Raw genomic sequence first — 27,463 nt, 5'->3', positions numbered from 1 at the left:
CCGGAGAGATGGCTCCTTGGTTAGAACACTGGATGCTCTTCCAGAGGACCTGGGTTCAGTTCCCAGGACTCATATGGAGGCTCACAGCCATCTGTAACTCCATTCTAAGGAGATCCAATGCCACCTCTGACTCCACTGGGCACCAAGAATGCATGTAGTGTCCATGCATATGGGGCATAAACATACATGTAAGCAAACCCCTCACATCCATAACTGTTAAAGAAATCATCCAGGCCTCCCAGTGCTGCCTCTGCATCCAGACCTCAGCCCAGCTTCCTCAGCAGTCGACTGCACGTCCTCCCCAGATTATGACTCCTTATAATGTTTTACATGGAAAGGATTTAAGTACATATGTGAGCACAGGTTAAAAAAACCATTGCTCATGACAAGGAATGTAAATGTAGTTCAAGGATAAAGCACTTCTTAGTATGTGTGAGGGTCTGACTTTGATTCTCAGCTCCTCAAAAGCAAACCAAATCAAACTGTAATACCAAACAATGCTGGGCACTTAATAAGAATCAGCTATAAACTATGGCTCCCCATCTTAACTTCTCCAACCCGATACACATAAAGTCCTTCAACACACACCATGGACACGCCGAGTCTCGCATCAAGCTCCCAGTGATGCAGACTTTTAAATTCTTTAATACTATAATAACCACTGTATTCCCAGGAGTGTGCCTGACTAATAAAGGAGGCTGAGTATTTTAAGAATGTCTTGGTGAAGATGGGCTAGTGAGATGGCTTAGCCACTGTCACTAATAGCACTTGCCACAAGCCTCATGGCTTGAGTTTCATCCCTGGGACCCACATGGCTGAAGGAGAGTGCCAACTCTACTAAGCCGTCCTCCAACCTCCACATGCATTGCATGGACATGCACATGGACTTTTCCCTCTGATCCATCCTGCCTCTTATAAGTCATGAATAAAATTTAAAAATTCAAAAAGAATTTTTGTGTAGCAATATCTGAAATATCACAAAGTAGAATCTTCTAGAGCTATTCTGCTTCTGCTTCAGTTCTAGTAACCAGTTTTGGATAACTCACACAGTGACAGCTGACATCCCTGACCTTTCACCCACTCTTCTGTTAGACAGTCACTTTTTTGTTTTGGTTTGGTTTGGTTTTGGTTTTTCGAGAGACAGTCACTTTTGTACACTTGTTTATATGCACCATTAAGCTTTCCAAGTTTTTCTTTGTATCTCCTGTTTTCTTTTCTGAGGCTGGGTCTCACTACTGTAGTCCTGGCCGGCCTTGAATTCACGGAGGTCTGCCTCCTGCCTCGGCCTCAAGCACTGGGATTAAAGGTATGTGCTACTACACCCAGCTGCTTCGTCTTCTCAACACTTGCAGGTCTCTCTGGGTTTTGTTTGTTTTGACCTCACAGTAAGTCATATCTTGTTCAGGTATTTTAAATCTCTATAATTTAATTCTCCGGTTGTTTTAAAGTCACTGCATCTATTACTTATGTCTCCTCTCCTGTTTTACTCACAACTCTGTTCTTTTCTATTTTTGTTATGTAACAGCAAATATGACTTGTTTTATGTTATTTTCTAAAATAACAAAGCACTTTTAATATTCATTTACTTACAGAATTACCATGTTTCACTAGAATCTATAAGTATTTAATTTTTGAGGTGTCTCTTGTGTGTTTTACTGGCACCTGAACTCAGGGCCTCACGCATGTTAAGAAATACTTAACCAACCAAGACATAGTCTTACTCCAAGCCTTTCATCTCTAGACCCTTCTCCCTGTGGTCCAGACTGGACAGGGAACTAATAGACCTTCTGTCTTCTTGTATGATGGGACCACAGGCCATTTCTAAGACTTCCCATGTAATATCAGAATCTAGGTGCCCATTTTTGTTGATGAACTTAGAATTCCTACAGCTCTTTTATTTAGTGGGGTTAAATATGTGTTCACTGACCCTAACTATTCTCTCATATCTCCAGGCAACCCTGAGGGTTGTTATTTTTTTTATTAGCTCACAGCACCATGATATAGAGTAGTCCAAGGAGAAGGCGAGCTCCTCTCTGCCTGGTGAGCAGCTCAAGTACTGAGCAGAGGCAGCCTGTCTGCCACCCACAGATCTCAGTCCTAGCTGTGCCCATGGACTCACTCACTTGGATTAGACACAATCTCCCAGGGCCAGTCTCGTATTTCCTGAGCACAAGGATCTATGTACTTACAATATTTAATTTACATTTTTCACTAGAGGGCGAATTCACATCATTTCTGACCTCCACATTGATACCACAGCACACATGCTCTGCTCCCCACTACACATACTGAAGAAGTAAATAAATGTCTAAAATATTATTTTATCGAACTCCTGAATCTTACATGTGCCACTTACTTTGACTGAGTTTTATGTAAAATTCTTCTGTACAGTAACCCCCCATGCTTAAGTTTTTAGCGTTGCTTATTTGCTATAAAGCTTGACCTGCCTTTCAAGCGAGGATGGTACAGGATCTCCCTTTTCTGTTCCATACTCTAAGTCTGCTCAAGAACAAGGTCTGTGTAGGTTGGTACAGCCTTGGCCTTGCTGATAGGACGCTCTCATTGCAACCCGACACGCCCTTCCTGGCGTGCAGCTGGGTCCTGAGCACTGCAGACAGAACGTCTGTCTCCACAGACAATGTGAGAATGTGGGGTTTCTTCAGAAATACAAGGCACTTTTATATTCTGGTTCTTAAAATTTATTTGTTTTTATATACCTTGGTTTTTTGACTGCGTGAATGTCTGTGTGAGAGTATCAGATCCCCTGGAACAGGAGTTACAGTCAGTTGTGAGCTGTCCTGTGGGTGCTGGGAATTAAACCTGGGTCCTCTGGAAGAACAGCCAGTGCTCTTAACTACTTACCCATCTCTCCAGTCCCTACTCTCTCTATGTAATGGTTCATGCTTAATGCTTAGATATTATTAGCTCAGGCTCACAACACACTCATTTCCCCCTACATATTTACCTGAATAGTTTTCTAACACAAAGAAGTTCCCCAGTTTTAGGATTCCTATGGATTAGGCAAGATAGTGATTTCCCCCCCCCCTTATTTGCTTAATTAAAAAAAATAAACTGGTTCTCTAGCATTCTCTAATTATTACACAAAATATCTAAAATTATCATTATAAACCCATGGATTTAAATATATATCAAGAGTTCTCTAACTTTGCAGTTAATAATCTTATTAGGAGTTACAGAAACAAAGTGTGGAGCAGAGACTGAAGGAAGGACCATCCAGAAACTGCCCCACCTGAGGATCCATCTCAGATACAGTCACCAAACCCAGACACTATTGTGGATGCCAACAAGAGCTTGCTGACAGGAGCCTGATATAGCTATCTCCTGAGAGGCTCTGCCAGTACCTCACAAATAAAGAAGTGGATGCTCATAGTCATCCACTGGACTGAGCACAGGGTCCCCAAAGAGAAGGAGCTAGAGAAAGTACCGAAGGAACTCAAGGGGTTTGCATCCCCATAAGAGGAACAACAATATGAACTAACCAGTACCCCCCAGAGCTCCCTGGGACTAAACCACTAACCAAAGAAAACACATGGTGGGACTCATGGCTCCAGCTGCATATGTAGCAGAGGATGGCCTAGTCGGTCATCAATAGGAGGAGAGGTCCTTGGTCCCATGAAGGGGCCCAAAGCAAAAACCCAACAGCACTTCCTGCACCTATGTATTAGCTTTTATGGTATAAGCTGCCCTGGGGTAGACCCAACATATGAGAGATACCTGCACCAATATAAGAAGTGATTTGGAATAAGACTTCCATTTTGAATAGTGGTCTAGTAAAATTTAAATTCCCAAGACCTCCCTGGGACCTGACTTCCTCCTTGGCAGAAAGGACATGAACATTGGTAACTGACATCCTGGTTGACAAGTTAGGACGTGGATGTCAGACAAGGCAAGTCCCCTGCCACAGCTGAATACCTCAACCAATGGGAGCAGGATAAGTGTACAGCAAAGACATGTCCCTAAGGAAATTCCTTATCCCTAAATCCTGATTGGTGAAATAACTTGGCACAGATGTTTGTGGATTTTAGGTTTAAAAATCCTGTGGGATCTTAGGGTCATGGTTCAGTTCCCGAATCAGGACGTGGATCTGGTTGACCAGTCCTGGGGCGTATGCTCAATAAACTATCCCTGTCTGACTGAGATCAGTTTGTGAGACAATTCCTGAACCCCAACAAGTGTTCCACCTGAATGTATTTAACACCATGTGTGTTCCTGGAGTCCACGGAAGCCATAATAGGATACTGGTTATCCTCAAATGAGAGTTGTAATTGGTTGGGAATAGCCATGTGGGTGCTGGGTGCAGAACCTGGGGTCTCGCTAAGAGCAGCCTGTGCTCTTACCTGATGAGCCATCCCCCACCCCATAATGTGCCTTTTCAAGTTTACTGAACTTACTGCTTTTGTCTCCTCTTCACAAATGCTTTAGCTTTGTTTGATGCTTAAATTGCACTTCCCTTTGTAAGCATAATCTCTTCTATAAGTCAAATGATGATATTTATAAGTCACTTAGAGATCACTACGTAGTTCATGACCACTTCTGATCTTTATTCCACAGCTCCTTCATCATGTTATCCACAATCTGGCAGCAGTTCTTGACCAATGAGTGCATTTATAATACTCTGTCCAAGGTAATCAATTCCATACTCATTCTTTTAGTTGGCCTTCCACATGAAGAATAAAAGATAAAAATTTTTCTTCTTACTGGGTAGTGGTGGTGCACGCCTTTAATCCCAGCACTTGGGAGGCAGAGGCAGGCAGATTTCTGAGTTCAAGGCCAGCCTGGTCTACAAAGTAAGTTCCAGGACAGCCAGGGCACATCCAGGGCTACACAGAGAAACCCTGTCTCAAAAAAAACAAAAACAAAAACAAAAAACCAACCAAGTTTTTCTTCTTAACAACTATTTTCATATTATTACTTTTTATACATGGCTAAAAGTAAGTACACTTTTTCTTTTTCATTGTTGTTTGTTTTGTTTTTTGTTTGTTTTGAGACAGAGTTTCTCTGTGTAGCCCTGGCTGTCCGTCCTCTTGCCTCTGCCTCTTGGTGTACTGGGATGAAAGGCATGTGTCACCACCACCTGACTGCACTTTGGTATTTAATTCCTTATACGTAATTTAATATACAAAACCCACAACTCTATTTAGTTACAGGGATTGAAATGTTGTGAGGATACGGTCGTTTGTTTGTTTTTTCATTCACTTTTGCCTGAAACACAACAAATTCTTTCAATTTGAACTCAGAAAACTTTCTTCAACATGGGAAAATGTTTTCTGTAATATCTGTGAACCTTATTTTTAAAAATTCTAAGTATGCCAATGTTTTCTAACATATTCTTCTGAGGGGCTGGGGCTTAGCTCAGTAGTAAAGCGCTTACCTAGCAAGTACAGGGCCCTGGGTTCTGTCCCCAGCTCAAAAAATTTGTTTTAGATAGTTCTTTTTTAAAAATTATGTTTGTAGCGGGGCATGGTGGTGCATGACTTTAATTCTAGCACTCAGGAGACAGAGGTAGACAGATCTGCTCAAGGCCAGCCAGAAAAAAGAAAACATGACACCCTGTTTCAAACAAATAAAATGAAAAATGTAAAAGTAATATTAATACAACTTATATTTATAGAGAAATGGCTTATTAGAGCTCAATCACCCACTTACAGAAGCACGAGCTGTAAAGATGATTTATTAATGCCAGGAAAGGACATAAGATAGATAGATTGTTAGAGGTTAAGTAATCCCCGATAGGAGAAAAGCTGACAGCAGCAATGTAACAGAGCGCGCACGGCGAGAGGCTCAGTGAGGGGTTAGCAATGTAGTAGAGTTGTGGTGGAAATGGATGACAGACCACACTGGCTGCACTCACAGCACTCACAGCACTCACAGCTGGCTAATAACTAATAAGCAGCTAGCATTAGTGTAAGGTACTTATGTATAACACACCAGTGCACAATGTTCCACACAATACTGTGTTAAACTGAATATATATAAAATCTAAACTATTGCTGGGCTTGGTGGCACACAGCTGTAGTCCCAGCACTTTAGAAGGATGGGGCAGGAAGTTTCCAAGTTTTAGGCTAGCCTGGGCTAATTGGCAAAATCTCATCTCAAAACAGTAAGAAAGATACAAACCTGTATAACTTTCATCATCGCCAGACAAAGGCACCTCTCTTTTTAGCAGCAACTCCAACTCCTCTGTCTCTGCCACATCCACTGGCCGTTCTCCATGTTTATTAGCTTGGAATGGATTCCCGCCATGACGAAGCAACAATTTCACTATCTGCAATATCAAACAGGAAGAGGATCCCATCCTGTCACTTATTTCAAATTCTCATTCTTTTTTTTCTCCTGTATGTGCACTTTGTTTTCACTTGGTTGTGTACCACTTGTCTGCCTGGTACTCAAGGGAGTCTGAAGAGGGCATCAGATCCCCTGGTCCTTGCTGGAGTGACAGATGGTTATGAGTTGCCGTATGGCTGCTGGGAACTGAAGCAGTCATCCAGAAGAGCAGTGTGTGGTCTTTACTGCTTGAGCCATCTCTCAGGTCTCTCAAGCTACTCTCTGATAACGCAATATCCATTTGAATGTTATTTTATCGGCTCTATACCCATGAGTTACAGTATGTACTTGAAGTCAGTTTTCTTCTCCACTAGTTCCATTTGTATTAAACCTCACCCCAGCTGATGACCTCATCTACTATAAAGAAATGTTTTACTTAAATTTTAAATGGGAGTGGGAGTGGAACTGGAGAGCTGGGACTGGGGCGCCAGAGAAAAGGTTTCACAGCCTGGTCCACATAGAGTTCCAGGACAGCCAGGCTACATAGAGAGGCCCTGTCTGAAAATAAAGAAACAAAAAAGTGATTCTTGATCCTGTTGAAAGCTATCTATGATAATAGGAAGCAATCAAGGTAGGTAAAGAAAGTCTGTAAAAACACAAAATTTTTAACATAGGGCTGGAGAGATGGCTCAGTGGTTAAGAGCACTGACTGTTCTTCCAGAGGTCCTGCATTCAATTCCCAGCAACCACATGGTGGTTTACAACCATCCGTAATGGAATCCAATGCCCTCTTCTGGTGTGTTTGAAGACAGCTACAGTGTACTCATATACATAAAATAAATAAATAAATATTTTTTAAAAATTCTACCACAAACAAGCAACATTTTGCAAATAACCTCAGATACAAATACTAACAATTAGTTGCATTCAATTAAAACTTCTTAATATAACAGGCAACAAATGAAGAGATAAGGAAAAATTATGAGCCAAAAAATAAGATACCTAAAACATAACTAGGGGTAAAGCAACATAAAGACTGTAAATAAAGCACAATACTGGTGAGTAAGGGCACAGATGAGGCTATGCCAGCATCCTCTACCCTGACCAGGCCTTAGCACACAGACCTGCTCTCTTTCAACACCCCCCTTCTTTAGGAATACTTCATATGTTTCTTGAAATATTATGACTTCTATTGAGTTGAAAAATATTTTCTTAGCTTTAGTTCATAGGACACAGTACAGATATACAGGGATAAGAGCTTTTGGCAGCTTTTATTTTACTCCTTAGGCACAAAGAGAAGACCAAGGAGAAAACAGTACTGAAAACTTCTTAAACTGTGAAGGATGGAGAGATGGTTCAGTGGTTGGCAGCTCTTACTGTCCTTGCAGAGGACCTGGGTTCAGTTCCCAGCACCTAGATGGTAACTAGTTACCCTCTTTTGTCTCTGTAGGTTCCTGCACACACGGTGTTCATTCTCCCAGGCAGGCTTGCATGTATGTAAGTTAACATATATATGCATACCAACTTGAATGTGTATAAGTTACATATATATATATGTGTGTGTGTGTGTGTGTGTGTGTGTATGTATGCATATATATATATATATATTTATATATATATATATGCATGCATATTTTAAACTCAGTCTCTACAGAATACAGCAGAGCCCTTCTAGGAGGACTATAAACGTTACCAAGTGCTCAAATGTCAGCTTCTGAAAATACTGTGTATACATAGCATATTTTAAAACTTAGGGCCAGGCTGTGGTGGCACATGCCCTTAATACCAGCACTAGGAAGGCAGAGACAGGCCAATGTCTGAAAACTGGAAGCCAGCATCACCTATAGTGTTGAGTTCTAGGACAGTCAGTGCTTTTACACAGAGAAACCCTGTCTGAAAAAAAAAAAGCAAAATCAAACAAAAATAAATAAATAGAAACTTAGGGTCACAGAAATATGTACTAGTCACAAGGTATAATTCTACTTATGTGGCAAATATCTATCTACCCACTGAGCCACCATACCAACATTGCAATGTCTTCAATGAGAAAAATGGAAAAATACCTTACAGAAAATATTAATGAAGAAAATGGCACTTTTCATTTCTAAAAAAAAATACTCTGGTATTTATGACGTACAGCAATACAGAAGGAGCTTTCAGAGTTCTCACCACTGATGTTTCTGTAACATTTTCAATTTCAAGGTATGCTTGCATGTACAGTGTCTTGTCCTTTATAACATTCCCCTTCAAAAGGTATAATTTAAGGGCTAGGGAGATGACTCAGCAGTTAAAAGCTCTTGCTACTCTTACAGGGAATCAGGGTTCTGTTCCCAACCCCCGCATGGCAGCTCACAACAGTCTGAAACTCCAGTTCCAGGGACTCCAATGCTCTCTCCTGGCCCTCCCAGGCACTGCACACACATACATGGTGTGTACACACACACACAGGCAAAATACACATGGCCCTTACAGGCATGCACACACACACACACACACACACACACACACACACACACACACAGAGGCAAAATACACATACATGTTTTTAAAAGCTTTTTTTAAAAAAACTTAAATAAGATCACAGTAAACTGGCCAATCAAAAGTGAACCCGTCTTTTCACTGCAAATACAACCTGACAGCTACAGATCCTTTTACAAGGAGAAGCAGCCCAGCACAGGACTTCTCCTCTAAGTGTGTGTTCTAACCTTAGAGTGAGTAAGCGAGTTACCTAACAGGCCAGAGTCTTATAATAAAATGCCTGCAATTACATCACCTATTTGATTTGGGGGGTGGGGCTAGGGAATCCCTGGCTGGCCTGGAATTCACTGTGTAGACCAGGATGACTTCAAACTCAAAGAGATCTGCCTGTCTCTGCCCGGTAAATGCTAGGACTAAAGGTAATGCCTGGCTGTACACGGCTTATTTTATGGAAAAAAAAATGCTAAATCAAACTAAGTACAAATTAGAAGTCAGAAAATAGAATAAAATGGCAAATGAAATAAAGATGAGAAGAAGCAGTGACTGAAGCGTGAGCCCTGACACAAGCAGTGTGCTCCGTCCCTGCTGGCTGACCTGTGAGCAGACGCTAGCTTCCCCTTCACCATACTCACGTCTCTATGGCCACTGCTGGCAGAGTCATGGAGCGGGGTGTCATCATCCAGTCCTTGTGTGTTAACGTCTGCGCCAGCTGCTATCAGTATTTTAGCAACATCGTAATACCCAACATTGCAAGCTTCATGCAAAGGGGTCCAACCTAAAGTGAGAACATGAATTGGACACGGGTTCAAGAGAGATGCTTTCCACAGTCATCTACGTGTAATAGGAATTCTAAATCAAACATGAAACAGAAAGGCAGGGGAAAGAAAGAAGAAACTATTTAAAATATACAAGAATATCAATTTGGGGACTGGAGAGATGGCTCAGCAGTTAAGAGCACTGTCTACTCTTCCAGAGGTCCTGAGTTCAATTCCCAGCAACTACATGGTGGCTCACAGCCATCTGTAATGGGGTCTGATGCCCTCTTCTGGTGTGTCTGAAGACAGGGACAGTGTACTCATATAAATAAAATAAATGTATATTTAAAAAAATATATCAATTTTGCAGAACGTTCATTTGAGGGAATATTAATTTCAATGTAATGAGGCTAGAGAGATAGCTCAGCAGTTAAGAGCACTGCCTGCTCTTCTAGAGGTCCTGAGTTCGATTCCTAGCAACCACATGGTGGCTCACAACCATCCATAATGAGATCTGGTGCCCTCTTCTGGTGTGTCTGAAGACAGCTATAGTGTACTTATATACAATAAATAAATCTTTAAAAAAAATTCAATGTAACTAAATTATTTGATAAAATATCCAATTTATATAATATTAATATGGTTTAATTCATAATAATTATCTCAACTATATAAAAAATGTAGAAAAAAGACAAAATATGAATGACTTGGTCAGGAGTCGTTAAAAACCCTTTATATTTTATGTCTTTTATTTTGTTGATATAATCTTTTCTGGACTTAATGCTGTTTTTTTTTAATATTTAATTTTTTAAACTTATTTTTCTTTTTTTTTAAAAGATTTATTTATTAATATATATAAGTACACTGTAGCTGGCTTCAGATGCACCAGAAGAGGGCGTCAGATCTCATTACGGGTGGTTGTGAGCCACCATGTGGTTGCTGGGATTTGAACTCAGGACCTTTGGAAGAGCAGTCAGTGCTCTTACCTGCTGAGCCATCTCGCCAGCCCTTAATGCTGTTTTTATTGTATTTATTATTTTTTTAATTGTAAGGTTCGTAACAGCTGAGCCATCTCTCCAGCCCAATGTTGGTTTTAAGAAAAACAAAATTTATAACTTTGTTTTCATAATTAAACATGTGAGATATTAGAAAACACAAACAGCACTGACTATAATCCTATCACCCAGGAAGTCTTTTGATTTTTACATAATTCTTCCTGGCTTCCCCATATACATAGGCGAGGGTGGATGTTCAATCCTTTTTCTGAAGTGGTGTTTCTTTTTATTGCTAAGCTTTTCAAGAACACACAGCTGCTTTCTTTCTTCCAGATGCCACCTCCCTCAGCAGCCCAGGTCGACTTCAACCACCTTAGGATCTTCCTGAGCCCTGGGATCATGGGCACCACCGCACCTGGGCAGGGGAAGGCAGTAAACTGACTGAACAAGTTCCCCTCCTGGGGAATTGGCTTACATTGGCTTACAATGTTTCAACATTGTCCTTTATTCTGCTTATCCATTTTTTCAGATTAATACTTTAAAAATCTGTAAATGTGAACTCTTCAGGTGACCTGTAAGTATGCTTTAGGTAGCTAATAAGTATCATTCTGTACTGTACGAAAACATTCATAAGCAGCTACTAAGTAGCATTCCCTAAGGAGGGACCAGTGTCTTTCTCTCCCTTCTCTCCCTCCCTTCCTCCTAAGCTCCTCTCCTAGAGGTCCTCCTGCCTCTACCTCCACAGTGCTGGAAGTATGTGATAACTTCCAATTCTAAAGAAGACATGAAGAAAAGGGCCATTTCCTGTACTTTTTTGTGTTGAGAGGTTTGATTTTGAACTCCCTATATAGACAAGACTAGCTTCAAATTTGTAATCCTCCTGCCTTGGCCTCCCGAACTGCTAAGATTTATAGATGTATATCACTTTGCTTGGCTTTCATATACCCTTGGAGATATAAAATGATGGATATACAATTTTTAAAAGGTAAGCTGCCATTATTAAAAATAATGTTATGCATCTCCTTTAATATAGTAATTTCAATTCATAGCTATGAACAAATAAAAGAGCATTCACTACAGTACTGTTTAGGAAAAGCCAGGCTTGGTAGCACATGACTTCAGTCTCAGCACTCAGGAGGCAGAGGCAAGTGGATCTCTATGAGCTCAAGGCCACCCTGATCCACACAGGACAATCAAGAACAGGCTTCATAGAGAGATCCTGTCTTAAACAAGACAAAACAAAAATGACAAGAAAGGCTACGGCACTATTAAAGTAGCTAAAGACAAAGAAGTGAGGCCTGTGCAAGCAAGGAGAATTTCTACATTCTCATGTTTGACTGCTTACATTCCTAAGAACCATGCTGAGTAATTAAAACCAACAAAGGCTGGCAAGAAGGCTCAGCAAGCAAAGGTACTTAAGGAGCAAGTCTGGAGACCCGAGGTCAATGCCCAGAGCCTACATAAACGTGGAAGGAGAAAGATGACACCACAAACCTACCCTCAACTTCCACATGCGTGCTGTGGCTCTGCTCTTTCAAACACACTGATAACTCTAAGTACTGTCTTTCCTAGCTAACACTTGGAGTACTATATGGAATAGATATGGGGAAAGTGGGCATCCTTGTCTTGTCCCCGATTTCAGTAGGACTGCTTCAAGTATGTCTCCATTTAATTTGATATTGGCTGCTGGTTTGCAGTAAATTGCTTTTATTATGTTTAGGTATGGGCCTTGAATTCCTGATCTTGCCAATACTTTTAACATGAAGGGATGTTGTATTTTGTCAAATGCTTTTTCAGCATCTAAGGAGATAATCATGTGATTGTTTTTTCTTTGACTTTGTTTATACAGTGATTACGTTAATGGATTTCCGTATATTAAACCAACCTTGCATCCCTGGGATGAAGTCTATTTGATCATGGTGAATGATGGTTTTGATATGTTCCTGGATTCGGTTTGCAAGAATTTTATTGAGTATTTCTGCATAGGTATTCATAAGCGAGATTGGTCTGAAGTTCTCTTTTTTGGTTGGGTCCTTGTGTGGTTTAGGTATCAGAGTAACTGTGGCTTCATAGAACGAGTTAGGTAGTGTTCCTTCTGTTTCTATTTTATGGAATAGTTTGAATTGGTATCAGGTCTTCTTTGAAGGTCTGGTAGAATTCTGCACTAAATCCATCTGGTCCTGGTCTTTTTTTGGTTGGGAGGTTTTTAATGACTTCTTCTACTTCCTTGTGCGATATGGGCCTGTTTAGATAGTTTACCTGCTCTTGATTTAATTTTGGTATGTGGCATCTGTCTAAAAATCATCCATTTCATCTAGATTTTCCAATTACAGGGATGGAAATGCAAAGGAGCCTGAGGAAGAGAAGGTCCAGCGACAGGACCAAAGTGGGATCCAGCTCAAGAGGAGGTCCCAAGGCCTGACACTATTACACTGAGACTATGGAGTGCTCACAAAAAGGGATGACCCATCATGACTGCCCTCTGAAAGACCCAGCAAACAGCTGAAAGAATCAGATGCAGATGTTTGCACCCAACCCATGGACAGAAGCAGCTGACCCCTGTTGTTGAATTAGGGAAGCTGAAAGAAGCGTGATCCTGTAGGAGAATCAGCAGTCTCAATTAATCTGGATCCCCCAGATTTCTCCAACACTAGACCACCAAACAGACAGCATACACCAACTGATATGAGGGCCCCAACACACACACAGTGGAGGACTTCTCGGTCTGTGTTTATTCAGAGATTATGTACCTAACCCTCAAGAGACTGGAGGTCCCAGGGAGTTTAGAGATCAGGGGGAGTGGAGGTGGGGACATCCACATGGAGACAGTGGGGTGGGGAGGAGATGTGGGATGTGGAACAGTCGAAGGGTGGTTGGGGGTGGGGAATAAAATATGGAGTATAAAAACTAAATTCAAAAAAATAAAATATACACTTAAAAAAATATAGGTTTTTTAAAAAAAGAAAAGATAAATAAATACCACTCTTTTATACCCCTCATGTTCATGTTAATAAACATTCTTGAAACAATTATCTATGAATTAGCCACATTAAAATATGGGCTCAAATTTACCTAAAATAGAAACTAATTTATATAATTACATAAGTAGTATATTTAAGTTGCATATGTCAAAATCTAATTCAAAATGTAATTGTTGACTTGGAAAGGTAACAGAGATCAAGGTGTGTGTGTGTGTGTGTGTGTGTGTGCGTGTATATATATTTCAAGAGTTTTGAATTAAAATATACTTTTTAAAAACTAACGCCAGGATGTTTGATTTTAGCTCCTGGATATCATTAGTATTATTAAAGTCTCACCTGCAAAGTCTTTCACATTGACGTTTGCCCCTAAACTAATTAACTCTTTGACTTGCTTCACGTCTCCTCGAATAGCGGCCATGTGTAAAGGAGTTTCGCCACGCTCATTTCTTTTATTAATTTTATCTTTCTGTCGAGATGAAGAGCTGGGCGTTTTCTTCTGGGCTGGTGTTGCCTGTGACGGATGACTTGGGGTGGAATCTGTAAGAAAGACGACAGTTCAGAAAAGTTCCGCATCACCTGTGAACCACATCAACTACTAGCATGGCCCAGTAACCTTATGGGTACAGTAGCTGCACACATGCTTTGGCAGTAACCAGCTGCTCTCTAATTGGTTGTAAGACCCCATCAACAAGAAGGAAACCTAGCACCAGAAACCTAGCTAACTAATTAATGCTAATGTAATCATGGTTACTGGAGGGGAATCTATAACCACTAATTTACTAAACTAGCATAATCCCTAATACTGATCTATAAACATTGTCCTTGTGCCTACAGACTAGTGCAGTTTCTATCCTTATCAAAGACGCTTTGCTTTGCAACGGATCACTACAGAAAACCACAACCAACGAAAAAGGAAGAGTTGGGGAGCCCAGTCCCAGTGAATGCGTCCACAGAACACTCCCATCCCTAAAGCCCAGGAAACACCGAGGAAGAGTGGGCAGAATGACTCCCACAGTCAGAGGCCCAGGGCTTTGCTGTGAGACTGTTTCCTGGTATCAATGGAAGCTATGCCTTAAAGACTCACCAACACAACTGCCCAACTGTGAGCTACACAAAGAAGAGACAATCATACCAACAAACATGTCCAGCTGGATAGAAATCAGCCCACGAGGCCTCAACCCTACACAAAGAACTCCAGGCAGCTGAGTCGAGCTAGGAGTGGGAGAGGTGGCCTTACTCTCCCGAAGAGCACCTCTACTGATTGTTCGGTGTCAGAGTCAGCCTTGAAAAAATACATACACAGAACAGTATGTAAACTATATGGGCATATCTGGGGAAATGCATGCATGTGCGTGTGTGTGTGTGTGTGTGTGTGTGTGTGTGTGTGTCAGAGTCAGCCTTGAAAAAATACATACACAGAACATTATGTAAACTATATGGGCATATCTGGGGAAATGCATGTGTGTGTGTGTGTGTGTGTGTGTGTGTGTGTGTGTGTGTGTCAGAGTCAGCCTTGAAAAAATACATACACAGAACAGTATGTAAACTATATGGGCATATCTGGGGAAATGCATGCATATGTGTGTGTATGTGTGTGTGTGTGTGTGTGTGTGTGTAAGCAAAACAACTGCTGAAGTGGCCATGACTTTGAAGAACTGCAGGAAGGCTTTATGGGAGGGGTTAAGGAGGAAAGGAGAGGGAGAAATGTTATAATTAAAGCACAATCTCAAAACCACAAAAAATACGAAGAGAAAAATTGTAAAAGATTCGGTATATTTAAAGAACTCTTAATGATAACATAACAATTTCTTAAATACAGGGTAGACCTTCTTAGCCTAATAATCTAAAAAACTGCTTGGTGCTGGTGGCACACACCTGTAAGCCAGCACAGGCAGGTCTACATAGTTAGTACCAGGACAACAAGGGCTACACAAACAAACACTGTCTTGAAAAACAAAACAAGGGGCTGGAGAGATGGCTCAGTGGTTAGGAGCACCAACTGCTTTTCCAAAGGTCCTGAGTTCAAATCCCAGCAACCAAATGGTGGCTCAGAACCATCTTCTGGTGCATCTGAAGCCAGCTACAGTGTACTTAGATATAATAATAAATAAAAAAAGAAAGAAAAACAAAACAAAAAATTGAGATATACTGGTAACCACCCAAATACAGATCTTTCTTCAGTATCACTAAAAATAACGTAAGCCAATGTAAGAAATGTTTTTCTTTTTTGTCAATTCATGAAGTTTACTTAAAATGATAATGGAATGTCAGATATACTTGTTTCCTTAATGAATAATTTGGTGAATTAAAATGTATTTTTCTGGGTATGGGTACAATATTATGTTAAAACCCAGATGAAAACACACCAAAGGCTGGTGGTGTTCACATCACTGACTCAAAGCACTGGAGTTCTTTTCTGATATTATGCACAAACTCAACTCATTTCACTAAGTCAAAGGAAACAAAGGCAGTTAGAGAGACTTGGCAGAATCATGGTTGCCCTGACTCACATCTTTTAACACTTGTTTTAATTAGTTTAAACTGTGTATATGTGTCAGTGCATGAGTGCGGGGTCCCTCCCAGCCCATGGGCGTCAGAGCCCTGGAGCTGAAGTTACAGGTGTTGTAAGCCACCCAGTCCTCTACAAGAACACCTTGTGTTCCCACTGCTGAGACAGCTCGCCAGCCCAATTCACGGCTTTTCATTTTTGATGGTTCGCACATCAAAAACCAAAGCACTCCACTCTCAATCCACCAATTTCAGAACCACTAGGTGAAAAAAGTGGTTTCTTAGGCAATTATTTTTGAAAATGTACAAGTACTTAAACTGGTGTTCCCAGAAGTGGGAAGAGACTCTATGGCATGTAACTTTCCATAGGCTATCTTGCAAGACAGCACGGCGAGAGCTTCAAAGCGTCATGCGCTTTTCATACACAAGAAAATGTAAAGGTTGACTTTTTGGATTTCAAATATAGTGTCTCACCAACAATTCTCTATTTAGTTATTTCTAAAAAATACCCTCCTCACAAAGAAGAGCTTCACCTTATGGCAGCACCAAATCTCAGCTGCTTACAAGACTTCCTGGTATAGACTGGAACTCAAGAAGTGTGCGGAGTGAATTTTATAACCAGGATAGTCATACTTTTTAACATGATGAATTTGTTGGCTTTCTATGGACTAAAGGGCTATAATATGGGTAAAGCTATCAGCCCTAATCTCTGAGCACATATGCATGACAGCTAACAGTTTGTAATTTCATAAGCTTTCCATTCTGGCCCTATACCTACTAATCAGGAAAGCTGACTATTAATTATCCTTAAATGAAAAGGACCAGTTTTCTGAGGAACCGCCAGACTGATTTCCAGAGTGGTTGTACAAGCTTGCAATCCCACCAGCAATGGAGGAGTGTTCCTCTTTCTCCACATCCTCGCCAGCATCTGCTGTCACCTGAATTTTTGATCTTAGCCATTCTGACTGGTGTGAGGTGAAAACTCAGGGTTGTTCTGATTTGCATTTCCCTAATGATTAAGGATGTTGAACATTTTTTCAAGTGCTTCTCAGCCCTTTGGTATTCCTCAGTTGAGAATTCTTTGTTTTGCTCTGTACCCCATTTTTTAATGGGGTTATTTGAATTTCTGGAGTTCAGCTTCTTGAGCTCTTTATATATATTGGATATTTAGTCCCCTATCAGATTTAGGATTGGTAAAAAATTCTTTCCCAATCTGTTGGTGGCCTTTTTGTCTTATTGACAATATCTTTTGCCCTACAGAAGCTTTGCAATTTTATGAGGTCCCATTTGTCGACTCTTGATCTTACAGCACAGGCCATTGCTATTCTGTTTAGGAATTTTCCCCTGTGCCCATATCTTCGAGGGTTTTCCCCACTTTCTCCTCTATAAATTTCAGTGTCTCTGGTTTTATGTGGAGTTCTTTGATCCACTTAGACTTGAGCTTTATACAAGGAGATAAGAATGGATCAATTCTCATTCTTCTACATGATAACCACCAGTTGTGCTAGCACCATTTGTTGAAAATGCTGTCTTTTTTCCACTGGATGGTTTTAGCTCCCTTGTCAAAGATCAAGTGATCATAGGTATGTGGGTTCATTTCTGGGTCTTCAATTCTATTCCATTGATCTACCTGTCTGTCACTGTAGGTGGGATTGCTAGCTGGTACAACCACTCTGGAAATTAGTCTGGCAGTTCCTCAGAAAACTGGACATAGTACTACCGCTAAATCCAGCAATACTTCTCCTGGGCATATACCCAGAAGATGCTCCAACTGGTAGTAAGGACACATGCTCCACTATGTTCATAGCAGCCTTATTTATAATAGCCAAAAGCTGGAAAGAACCCAGATGCCCCTCAACAGAGGAATGGATACAGAAAATGTGGTACACATTGGAGTACACAATGGGGTACTACTCAGCTATTAAAAACAATGAATTTATGAAATTCTTGGGCAAATGGATGTATCTGGAGGATATCATCCTGAGTGAGGTAACCCAATCACAAAAGAAGTCACTTGATATACACTCACTGATAAGTGGATATTAGCCCAGAAACCTAGAATACCCAAGATACAACTTCCAAAACACAAGAAAATCAAGAAGGAAGACCAACACGTGGATACTTCATTCCTCCCTAGAATACAGAATATCCATGGAAGGAGTTGCAGAGACAAAGTTTGGAGCTAAGACGAAAGGATGGACCATCCAGAGACTGCCCCACCCGGAGGTCCATCCCATAATCGGCCACCAAACCCAGACACTATTGATATGCCAGGAAGATTTTGCTGAAGGGACCCTGATATAGCTGTCTCCTGTGAGGCTTTGCCAGTGCCTGGCAAATACAGTAGTGGATGCTCACAGTCATCTATAGGATGGAACACATGGCCCCCAATATAGGAGCTAGAGAAAGTACCAAAAAGCTGAAGGGGTCTGCAACCCAATAGGTGGAACTAACCAGTACCCCCAGAGCTTGTGTCTCTAGCTGCATATGTAGCAGAAGATGGCCTAGTCGGCCATCACTGGGAAGAGAGGCCCCTTGGTATTGCAAACTTTATATGCCCCAGTACAGGGGAATGCCAAGGCCAAGAAGTGGGAGTGAGTGGGTAGGGGAGCAGGGCGGGGGGAGGGTATAGGGAACTTTTGGGATAGCATTTGAAATGTAAATGAAGAAAATATCTAATTTTAAAATATGTGGGGAAAAAAAGAACCACATGTGGATTAATACAGTATGATCACATTCATACTGAACAAACAAACTGATGCTCTAGCAACAACAACAACAACAACAACAACAGACACATGCTGAGCTTGGTGTGGTGGTGGAGACCTGTGATAGGAGTCACTCAGCAGACTGATGAAGCATGAGAATTCCCAGTCAAAGACCTGGCTAGGCCATGAAGTTCAAGTTCAGCATGGGGAATTTAATGAGACCCCATCTCAAAAGAAGAAAAACACGCCAGAGGGTGCAGCTGACTATCTCACTTAGCACACACAGGGAAAACAGGACAAGACAAGACAAAGCTTATCTGTATGTTTTGCCCAGAAACCCCTGCAGTATAGGTGGAGACTCACTAGCAGGGATGGGTTGGCTATGGTGGGGTAGGCACTGCGGATGAGGAGAGGCTTTCCTCTTCAGAGAACCATGCAGTGCTTCACCAGGCTTCTCACTTGCCCAGCCTTTACCAAGTTAGTGACAAACAACAATTTTGGAACAATGAGATATCTCAGGGACTAACAGTGCTTGCCACGAAGCCTAACAATCTAAGTTCAATCCCAGGTCTTACATGGCAGAAGGAGGGAACCAGTCCCACAAGTTGACATCTGACCACATATACTCATGCATGTGCATATACAGACACACAGATAAAAAAAATGTTCAAATACCTTTATTAAAGAGCACAAGGTCTCAAATAGCAGAGGTTAAAAACCCAAAAAGACAGTGAAAATAATCAAAGAATCTTTCCTTTTCATAAAGAAGTACTAGAGAGAGCTCAGTGACTGTTCCTGCATACGACTTGGGTTTAGATCCCAGCCCACACCTGCAGCTCCCAACAGTTTGTAACTCAAGTCCAGAGACTCCAACACCTCTTCTAATTTCAACATGCTCCTGTATGAACGTGGCAGGCACACACATACTCAGGTGAGTGCATACATATACACACACACACACACACTCATAAAAATAAATAATTTCCTAAAAAAATATTTAAATTTTATCTTAAAAGTTAAGAATTTATTTAATTTTATTTTTAAAGAAATTTACATAGGATCCCACTTACAAATACTTCAATTTCAAATCACAGGTCTTATTTAACAAGCACTTACTTAACGCCCAGGAAACTGCTCTTACAGACCTTGTAATTCAATTTCGGATACAATAATAAAATGTCACGCACACAATAAGAAAATTAAAAATTGATGTTATGAATAGTGCTGATTAAATACAATAAAGGATAAAATTTCAAACTAGTAAAAAAGAACTGTTAAAGACAAGGTTACCCTGACCCTAGGCCAGCTGAGAAGATACAGTAACTCAATGGCTGTGGATGTCAATCACCTGGGCTGTTGTCCCTTGCTGTCATCTGCATTAGGAGTGCCATCTGCTTTCGTTCAGAGAGTGGATAACCAAAAAGAATGCTAACTGGGGTGGACTTCTTAGTTCCAGCTTCTTTTTTTGTTTTCTTCTTCTCTGGACCTTCTTTTTCTGCAATGATTAATAAAATACGTAAGAATCTAAGACAAATGTAAGTATTCAAGACAACCTCTGCGACAAATGGTATGCACACAGATAATGTGTGTTTATTAGTGGAAGCCAGACAAAACTGCTGAACTTACATAAGCAGTATTTTCTCTGAAAGATCTAGAAAAATATATTCTTGATTCTACCATCAGAAAAAAACTACTCGTAACATTTTAGTTTTAACTATGTACTTTATTCAAGTGTAACGTCTTTACCAATTCAAACAGTCCTAGATACAGCTACCCCTTGATATCTCTAAGGACTGTTTCTGGGACTTCCTATGGGTAATAAAACTTGCAACTGCTCAAGTCTCTCAGGAAAAATGATTCAAGATTTGTACACAACCTATGTGTCTCCTCCCATATCCATTGAATTATGTATAAATTACGTATAACAGAAAATATTTTATGAAACAGTTGCTATACTACATTGTTCAGGGAATAATGACAAGAAAAAGATTCTGTTGGGTTTTTTCCCCTGAGTATTCTTATCTATGATCAATTGAATCTGGTGACAAGAAGCCAACTGTATTATATCTTTAAAACTTCTCTTTCACACAGTATCTAGTATTGCTGCTAATACTACATACCAATGAGCCATATCATTATGCCCCTTGTTCTAGCAATGACTTGTACAATTTTGCAAGAGGCTGAGCACTTAAAAGTCACCACACAGAACAATTACTGAAGAAAAGCCACCATCAATGCACTGCAGCGACTGGACAGCTTAACATGGAACAATACCAATCAAAGCTAACTATGCACAAACTAAAGATTCTGTGTGGCTTGGCGTTAACCATGCCCTGCAAAGATACAAAAAACTCCTGAGCCTTTCTCTAAGATTAAAAGAGTAAACCATCCCAAGTCAGATTGAGCTGTCCCGAGCCCCCAGCAGCTCAGCAAGCACGCCCATCTGCGTTGGGGGAACTCAGTCTGCACTGGATGGTACAGGTAGGAGATACTTTGTCTTCTTCTTTTAGGAATTCACCTGAATCAATTCAGACACCCGGTATAAGTGAATCAAAGGTCTGCTTATACTTTAGATATATACTTCTGGAATTTAAAATTCAGGTTTAGAAGATACCCAAAAAAGGAACTATAAAAACTATTTGTAAAATTTGAAATTAGCAAAACCTAAATAGAAGTAAATCTAACAAGTTTTAAGAAATCAACTAAAATACAATATCAAAAGACACAAGAAGTTAGTGACTGGTTCAGTGTACCATCTCCAGTTAGTCAGAAGAAATTGGTATCCTAGTGCTCCAGAGAATGAGGGTGTAATACTTCAAACTTTGTTGCTCAGAAATGATTCAAATCATTCTGTGAGCTCCTATCATCTCCATTGTTTGAATGTCTGATTTTTCCAAACAAAACCAAATATTTCAAGACTTACTTAAAAAAAAAATCATCACTGTCTTCTTTCATTTTCATCATCTTTATACTATCATTAATAACGAAGTGTTTCATGTAATTATTATACAGTCCCAAAGATGTCTTTGGAGAACACTTTTTTTTTCTTAATACAGACTCTTTCTGGTAATAAGTCCCTGTAGATCTTTGATTACTGATGTTAGGAAAGGAACAACTACTGTTGTTCTTAATGGCTTTCCATCCGGTAACAATTTTTAAATATTTCTCTTCTAGAAGCAAACTACTTAGTATTCCAAACACTAACAGAGAGTTGAGAAACTGTCTCCAGGAGAAGAAGTCCAGTCCGGCACAAGAGCACACACACTCTAACTCACACTTCCTCCTGTGGTTCTGACACAGGTCCTTGCTTTGTAGCTGAGGCTGTTTTCAAACTGTCAAAAGACAGTTCATGCTGGGCCTGCACCCAAGGCAGAGGCAGGGAGACTTCTCTGAGTTCAAGGCCAGCCAGAGCTACACAGTGAGACCCTTGCTACCTCCTTCCACCACAAAAAAAGAAAAAATAATACTTTAAAGTGTATCTACCTGGGTGTACTGGCTAGTTTTGTGTCAACTTGACACAGGCTGGAGTAATCACAGAGAAAGGAGTTTCAGTTGAGGAAATGCCTCCATGAGATCCAACTGTAAGGCATTTTCTCAATTAGTGATCAAGGGGGCAGGTGCCCTTGTGGGTGGTGCCATCTCTGGGCTGGTAGTCTTGGTTCTATAAGAGAGCAGGCTGAGGAAGCCAGGGGAAGCAAGCCAGTAAAGAACATCCCTCCATGGCCTCTGCATCAGCTCCTGCTTCCTGACCTGTTTGAGTTCCAGTCCTGACTTCCTTGGTGATGAACAGCAGTGTGGAATTGTAAGCCGAATAAACCCTTTCCTCCCCAACTTGCTTCTGGGTCATGATGCAGGAATAGAAACCCTGACTAAGACACTGGGCTATAGAAAAGACAGACTAGCAAATGAATACATATGTAACTACTTCAGAAAAGGACAAGTTGGATCAAACACACACCATTTTTACCCTTGCATTCAACATAAACTGTTTTTCTGAATTACCAGAATCATCTTTCTGAATTTACATTTTACATAAACTAGGAAAAGAAAGTTAACTCAATAATGGCTGGTGTAAATAGCAAAGCCTGAGACAATTAGACTATTTGTTAAAATTGTTAAGTATTAGACAGCTATATTTCAAAGTTTGAGTTTTGTGTGGTTTTGGTTGTTGTTTTGGAGCAGGCCCTCTGTGGAAGGATTAGCAAGGCTCCCTGTACAGCCAGCAGCTCCAGCCTGCACTCCTATGACCTCCATCTGTCAAGGGCTGGGGCCTACAGTGTGCACACCTGCCTATGTTGTAAAATGTAAACAGTAAGATTATGTGGGATCTATCCTGTGAAATACCAGCCTGGCCTCTATGTCTTAGTGACTAAAACACATGCTCATTTGTTCTAATGGGCCAAAACTTTAAAACAGGGACACTAATAAAAAGAATCACTTTTCACTGTCTAACACAAATCTAAAGTTCCACTTAGTCTCTTTAGAGATTATTAAGGAAAAATCTGAGAAATCTACCTAATACTAATGAAAATAAAAAGAGAAATAGCTTTTTACATGAAATCAATCTTCCTCTCCTTTACTCTTTACCATCTGGAGCTTCAGACACAGAGCGTCCCATCTTACATTACAGAAAGTTAGTACTTCCCCTCTCCTGTATATTAAACAGCACACTCAAGACTGTCAGTTTTCATGTAAGTAAGCGTAGAGTGTTACTATAGAGAAGAGACAGAGCTTTTTCTTGGAAAGATATTTCCCAGCAAAGTTAATGGAGGCAAGGGAACACATTAACACAACTGCATTCGCAATGTGTGCGCTACAGTCCTGGGGCGGGGGCGGGGGCGGGGCCGTCAAACTCAGGTGACCTCAGGCCGACCTCGGACTACTTTGTCATGTTTGGGCTGGTCTTAGTGCTTAGCAGTCTCCTTCTGGAAAGACAAACTAATTCCACAGCAAACAATGTCATCAGGAACTGCTGGCTTGCCCCTTCAATGACAGTGTTAAGGATGAATTAGTTGTTCACCACTCCAGACAGCCTCACGATTTACAAGGTAAGTAAACCAGATATTAGAAACAGAAGGTATATTTTCTATCTCTATAGCTAAGTATTATATGCTAATAACTAGGCAGAAATACCCAGGGACTGTACAAGATTTTTACTTACATAAGCTCAGAGCTAGAAAGACTAATCTTAAGAAAAGAGAAAAGATCAATCAAAATAAGCCAAACTAGTCCTGCCAAGTGCAGTGGTGCACACCTTAAAATCCAGCACTCAGGAGGCAGAAGCAGAGAGATCTCTGTGAGTTTGAGGTCAGCTGAGTCTACAGGGAGTTCTAAGCTACCAGGGTTATTCAGTGAGACCTCATCTCAAAAACAAATAATTAGGGCTGGAGAGATGGTTCAGTGGGTAAGAACACTGACTGCTCTTCCAAAGGTCCTGAGTTCAAATCCCAGCAACCACATGGTGGCTCACAACCATCCGTAACGAGATCTGATGCTCTCTTCTGGGGTGTCTGAAGACAGCTACAGTGTACTTATATATAATAATATATTTTTTTTTAAAAACCAAATAACTAGTTTTATTCTTTATTAATGAGGTGATTGAGTCCCAAACAACTAGAGCTATTATCAACTATAGAAGCTCTAACATGGACGTCAGTAGAGGCGTTTGTCTAGGTGACCTATCTGATATTTTAATCTACTTACAGTTAAATTCTACCCAAGAAGCAAAATCAATAAATACTAAAGAATTTGATGGATAATATTTTTAAATATGTATTCTAAAGAAGAAATAACATTACTAGACAAGTAACAAGACCCTTTTCATGAAAATGAGTGTACTTGTGAAGACTTTACAACAAGGCAAACTAAGGGCTTGGGCCCCCACTCTCAGGAAGGCATCTATTGCGCAGAGCCGCAGGGAGGAGCCCTTGCATGGCTTCTTACATGACTGGGATTCCCACACTCTCCTGTATCAAACCCAAGTGGAGTTTATGACAGCCCTACTATGTTCAGAGACACCATGTGCTGGTGTGCTGGGTATCTCACTCAGAACAGAAGCTGACAGTGTTGGTGAATTCATAATAGTTTATTTAATTTAGCAAACATATGTATAAACTGGTTTCAAAATAAGTTCCTTATAATACAGTACCCAAATAAACATGACAGAACCCACTGACTGAACAGGAACACCTGATGATCTAATTACCTGAGTATGTCCTGTAAGAAGATATAAGTCTCTCCCCCCAATTTTCACTTGTATGTCCTGGGTCTGAATCTACAGAATGAAAAGAGACAGGAGAAAAGGAAAAAGCACACGGAGGGAAATGCAGAGTTCAACATAGCAACATCTCTGATAGACCACCAGTTAGTCAGGCATTGGTATGTCTCTGGCTTTACTTCAAAAACACTATATGGGAAAAACAAAAGACATTTAAAATACAGGTCTGGCCAATATATAATATTTCAATATCCTGAGTACCTTGAAGCTTATAAGTGCAGCCATATAGTTTCTATTACACCATGATATTGCTTATTATTATAGTTCTTTAAATGCCATTTTTAAGTCTGTCAATAATGTTAACAGACTGTGTTCTTATTAGAATTTGCCCTGCCAAGGGCAACTTTTATTTGTCAAATAGTTGAATTTGCCAAAATAAGTTGAATCAAACATATTTTCTATAAAGGCCAAAATGATTCCCACCACAGAAGAGCATCTATGCATGTCAGTCCCCGAGACCACAAACTGTCTGTACACTGTGCCATTCCAAGTGATATGGATCACTGCAGGGTTTACTACTAAAACCAGAAATCATCCAACATCATCATCCTATAACCGCGTCAGAACACGGACCTCTGCCTAACAATTAGTAACAGCAACGGAGGACTCTGATCATACACCCAGAGCAGGTGTTTTCACTTTTACTATTTTTTGTGTGTGTATATGTGTGTGGGTGGTGGTGGGGTGTCACTTTGTTGGTGTATTGACATATAATGTATCTTTTCAGAATCATTATTATAAATACGATTAATGACTTTAGTTAAATATGACTTATCAGATGTTTTGAAAAAATTAGAAAACAATCACAAAAAAATAACCTATATGCCAGACGTGGTGGTGCACGCCTTTAATCCCAGCACTTGGGAGGCAGAGACAGGCAGATTTCTGAGTTCAAGGCCAGCCTGGTCTACAGAGTGAGTTCCAGGACAGCCAGAGCTATACAGAGAAACACTGTCTCGCAAAACCAAAAAATAAAATAAAATAAAATAATCTATACATATGAAATAAATATATGTGAAAACTTTAACTGTGAAAAAATTTTAAAAAGATTTATTATATGTAAGTACACTGTAGCTGTCTTCAGACACCCCAGAAGAGGGCATCAGATCTCATTACGGATGGTTGTGAGCCACCATGTGGTTGCTGGGGTTTAAACTCAGGACCTTTGGAAGAGCGTCAGTTCTCTTAACTGTTGAGCCATCTCTCCAGCCTGAAAAGCTTATTGAAAGCAGTTTAAATCATTTGAACAGATTAACACAATGGCTCAAGTGGACTTTTAAGTATATTTACTAATAAAGTTAAGTATTAATAGTTTAACTGATTATCTTATCTTCTTTTGGAAGTATCCAAACTGCTCTGATCCTATATACTATTTGGCTTCATTTGTTTATTTAATAATTTTTGAGACAAGGTCTCGCCACGCAACTCTGGAACTCACTATACAGACTAGGTTGGCCTCTTAACGCAAAGGTCCACCTGCCTCAGCCTCCAAAGTGCTGGGATTAAAGGAACATCTGGCTAGAATTTTTTTTTTTTATGAATAAACATCAAAAAAAGACAGAACTTAATCCATAATAACCGACATCAGGTGGCTTGCAAACATCCATAACTCAAATTTCTGGGGATCTAACACCCTCTTCCTGGCTGTACCGGCTGATGTTGTATGTCAACTTGGCACAAGCTGGAGTTATCACAGAAAAAGGAGTTTCAGTTGGGAAAATGCCTCCATGAGATCCAGCTGTAAGGCATTTTCTCAATTAGTGATCAAGGGGGAAAGGCCCCTTATGGGTGGAATGATCCCTGGGCTGGTAGTCTTAGGTTCTAGAAGAGAGCAGGCGGAGCAAGCCAGTAACTAATATCCCTCCATGGCCTCTGCATCAGCTCCTGCTTCCTGAGTTCCATTCCTGACATCCTTTAGTGATGAACAGCAGTCTGGAGGTATAAGCTGAATAAACCTTCTCCTCCCCACCTTGTTTCTTGGTCATGAGGTTCGTCCAGGAATAGAAACCCTGACTAAGACACTGGCCTTTGCAGGCACTGTATAAATGTGGTATACAGACAAAAATGCGATCAAGATACCTATACACATAAAATAATAAAATTAAATTGAAAATAAATAAAAACCACCAAAAGTATAAGTTGAAAAATAGTTCTGTGGTAGATGCCAGTCTTGCATGTGCAAGGCCACGAGTTTAATCTCTAGCACAATGAAACAAAAACCCCTCAAAAATGACTCTATTTAAAATGAGGGCATGGTGTCACAAATTTATAATCCCAGTACACAGGGAGCAGAAGCTGGGGTCACTACAAATGTGAGGTCAGTCTGGTGTGCATTTGAGTTTTAAGCCAGCTAGGACTGCATGAGAAACGGTCCGAGCAAATATAATCATGATCACCAAGGTGATTATACTTACAAAGCACCTGCTATATATTATCTTCATGTAGCTCTTTTAACTATAATGTGAAACAATTCTCT

At 40.4% G+C, this 27,463-nt stretch overlaps 1 protein-coding gene across 5 annotated transcripts in view; it reads right to left on the bottom strand.

The window, feature by feature from the left end:
- Ankrd12 (ankyrin repeat domain 12) overlaps positions 1 to 27,463 on the bottom strand; it is a 103,978-nt gene that overhangs the window by 44,185 nt on the left and 32,330 nt on the right. For 3 of the 5 annotated variants that reach the window (XM_021185702.3, XM_085832765.1, XM_029471306.2), the window contains exons 4-8: positions 24,916 to 24,984; positions 20,059 to 20,205; positions 13,831 to 14,031; positions 9,396 to 9,538; positions 6,139 to 6,286 (exon numbers count right to left, since the gene is read on the bottom strand). In XM_021185702.3, coding sequence (XP_021041361.1) covers positions 6,139 to 6,286; positions 9,396 to 9,538; positions 13,831 to 14,031; positions 20,059 to 20,205; positions 24,916 to 24,984 — 708 coding nt within the window. Of the gene's footprint in view, positions 1 to 6,138; positions 6,287 to 9,395; positions 9,539 to 13,830; positions 14,032 to 20,058; positions 20,206 to 24,915; positions 24,985 to 27,463 lie in introns of those variants that run through there. The other 2 variants (XM_021185699.3, XM_029471308.2) reach the window with 2 other exon arrangements.

The sequence above is a fragment of the Mus caroli genome, unplaced genomic scaffold, assembly GCF_978045245.1.
Source record: "Mus caroli unplaced genomic scaffold, Mus_caroli_1 scaffold_18, whole genome shotgun sequence".
In the NCBI taxonomy this organism is placed as follows: Eukaryota; Metazoa; Chordata; class Mammalia; order Rodentia; family Muridae; genus Mus; species Mus caroli.
The sequence above is the reverse complement of the archived record's forward strand: the minus strand, read 5'-3'. Positions and strand labels throughout refer to the sequence as shown.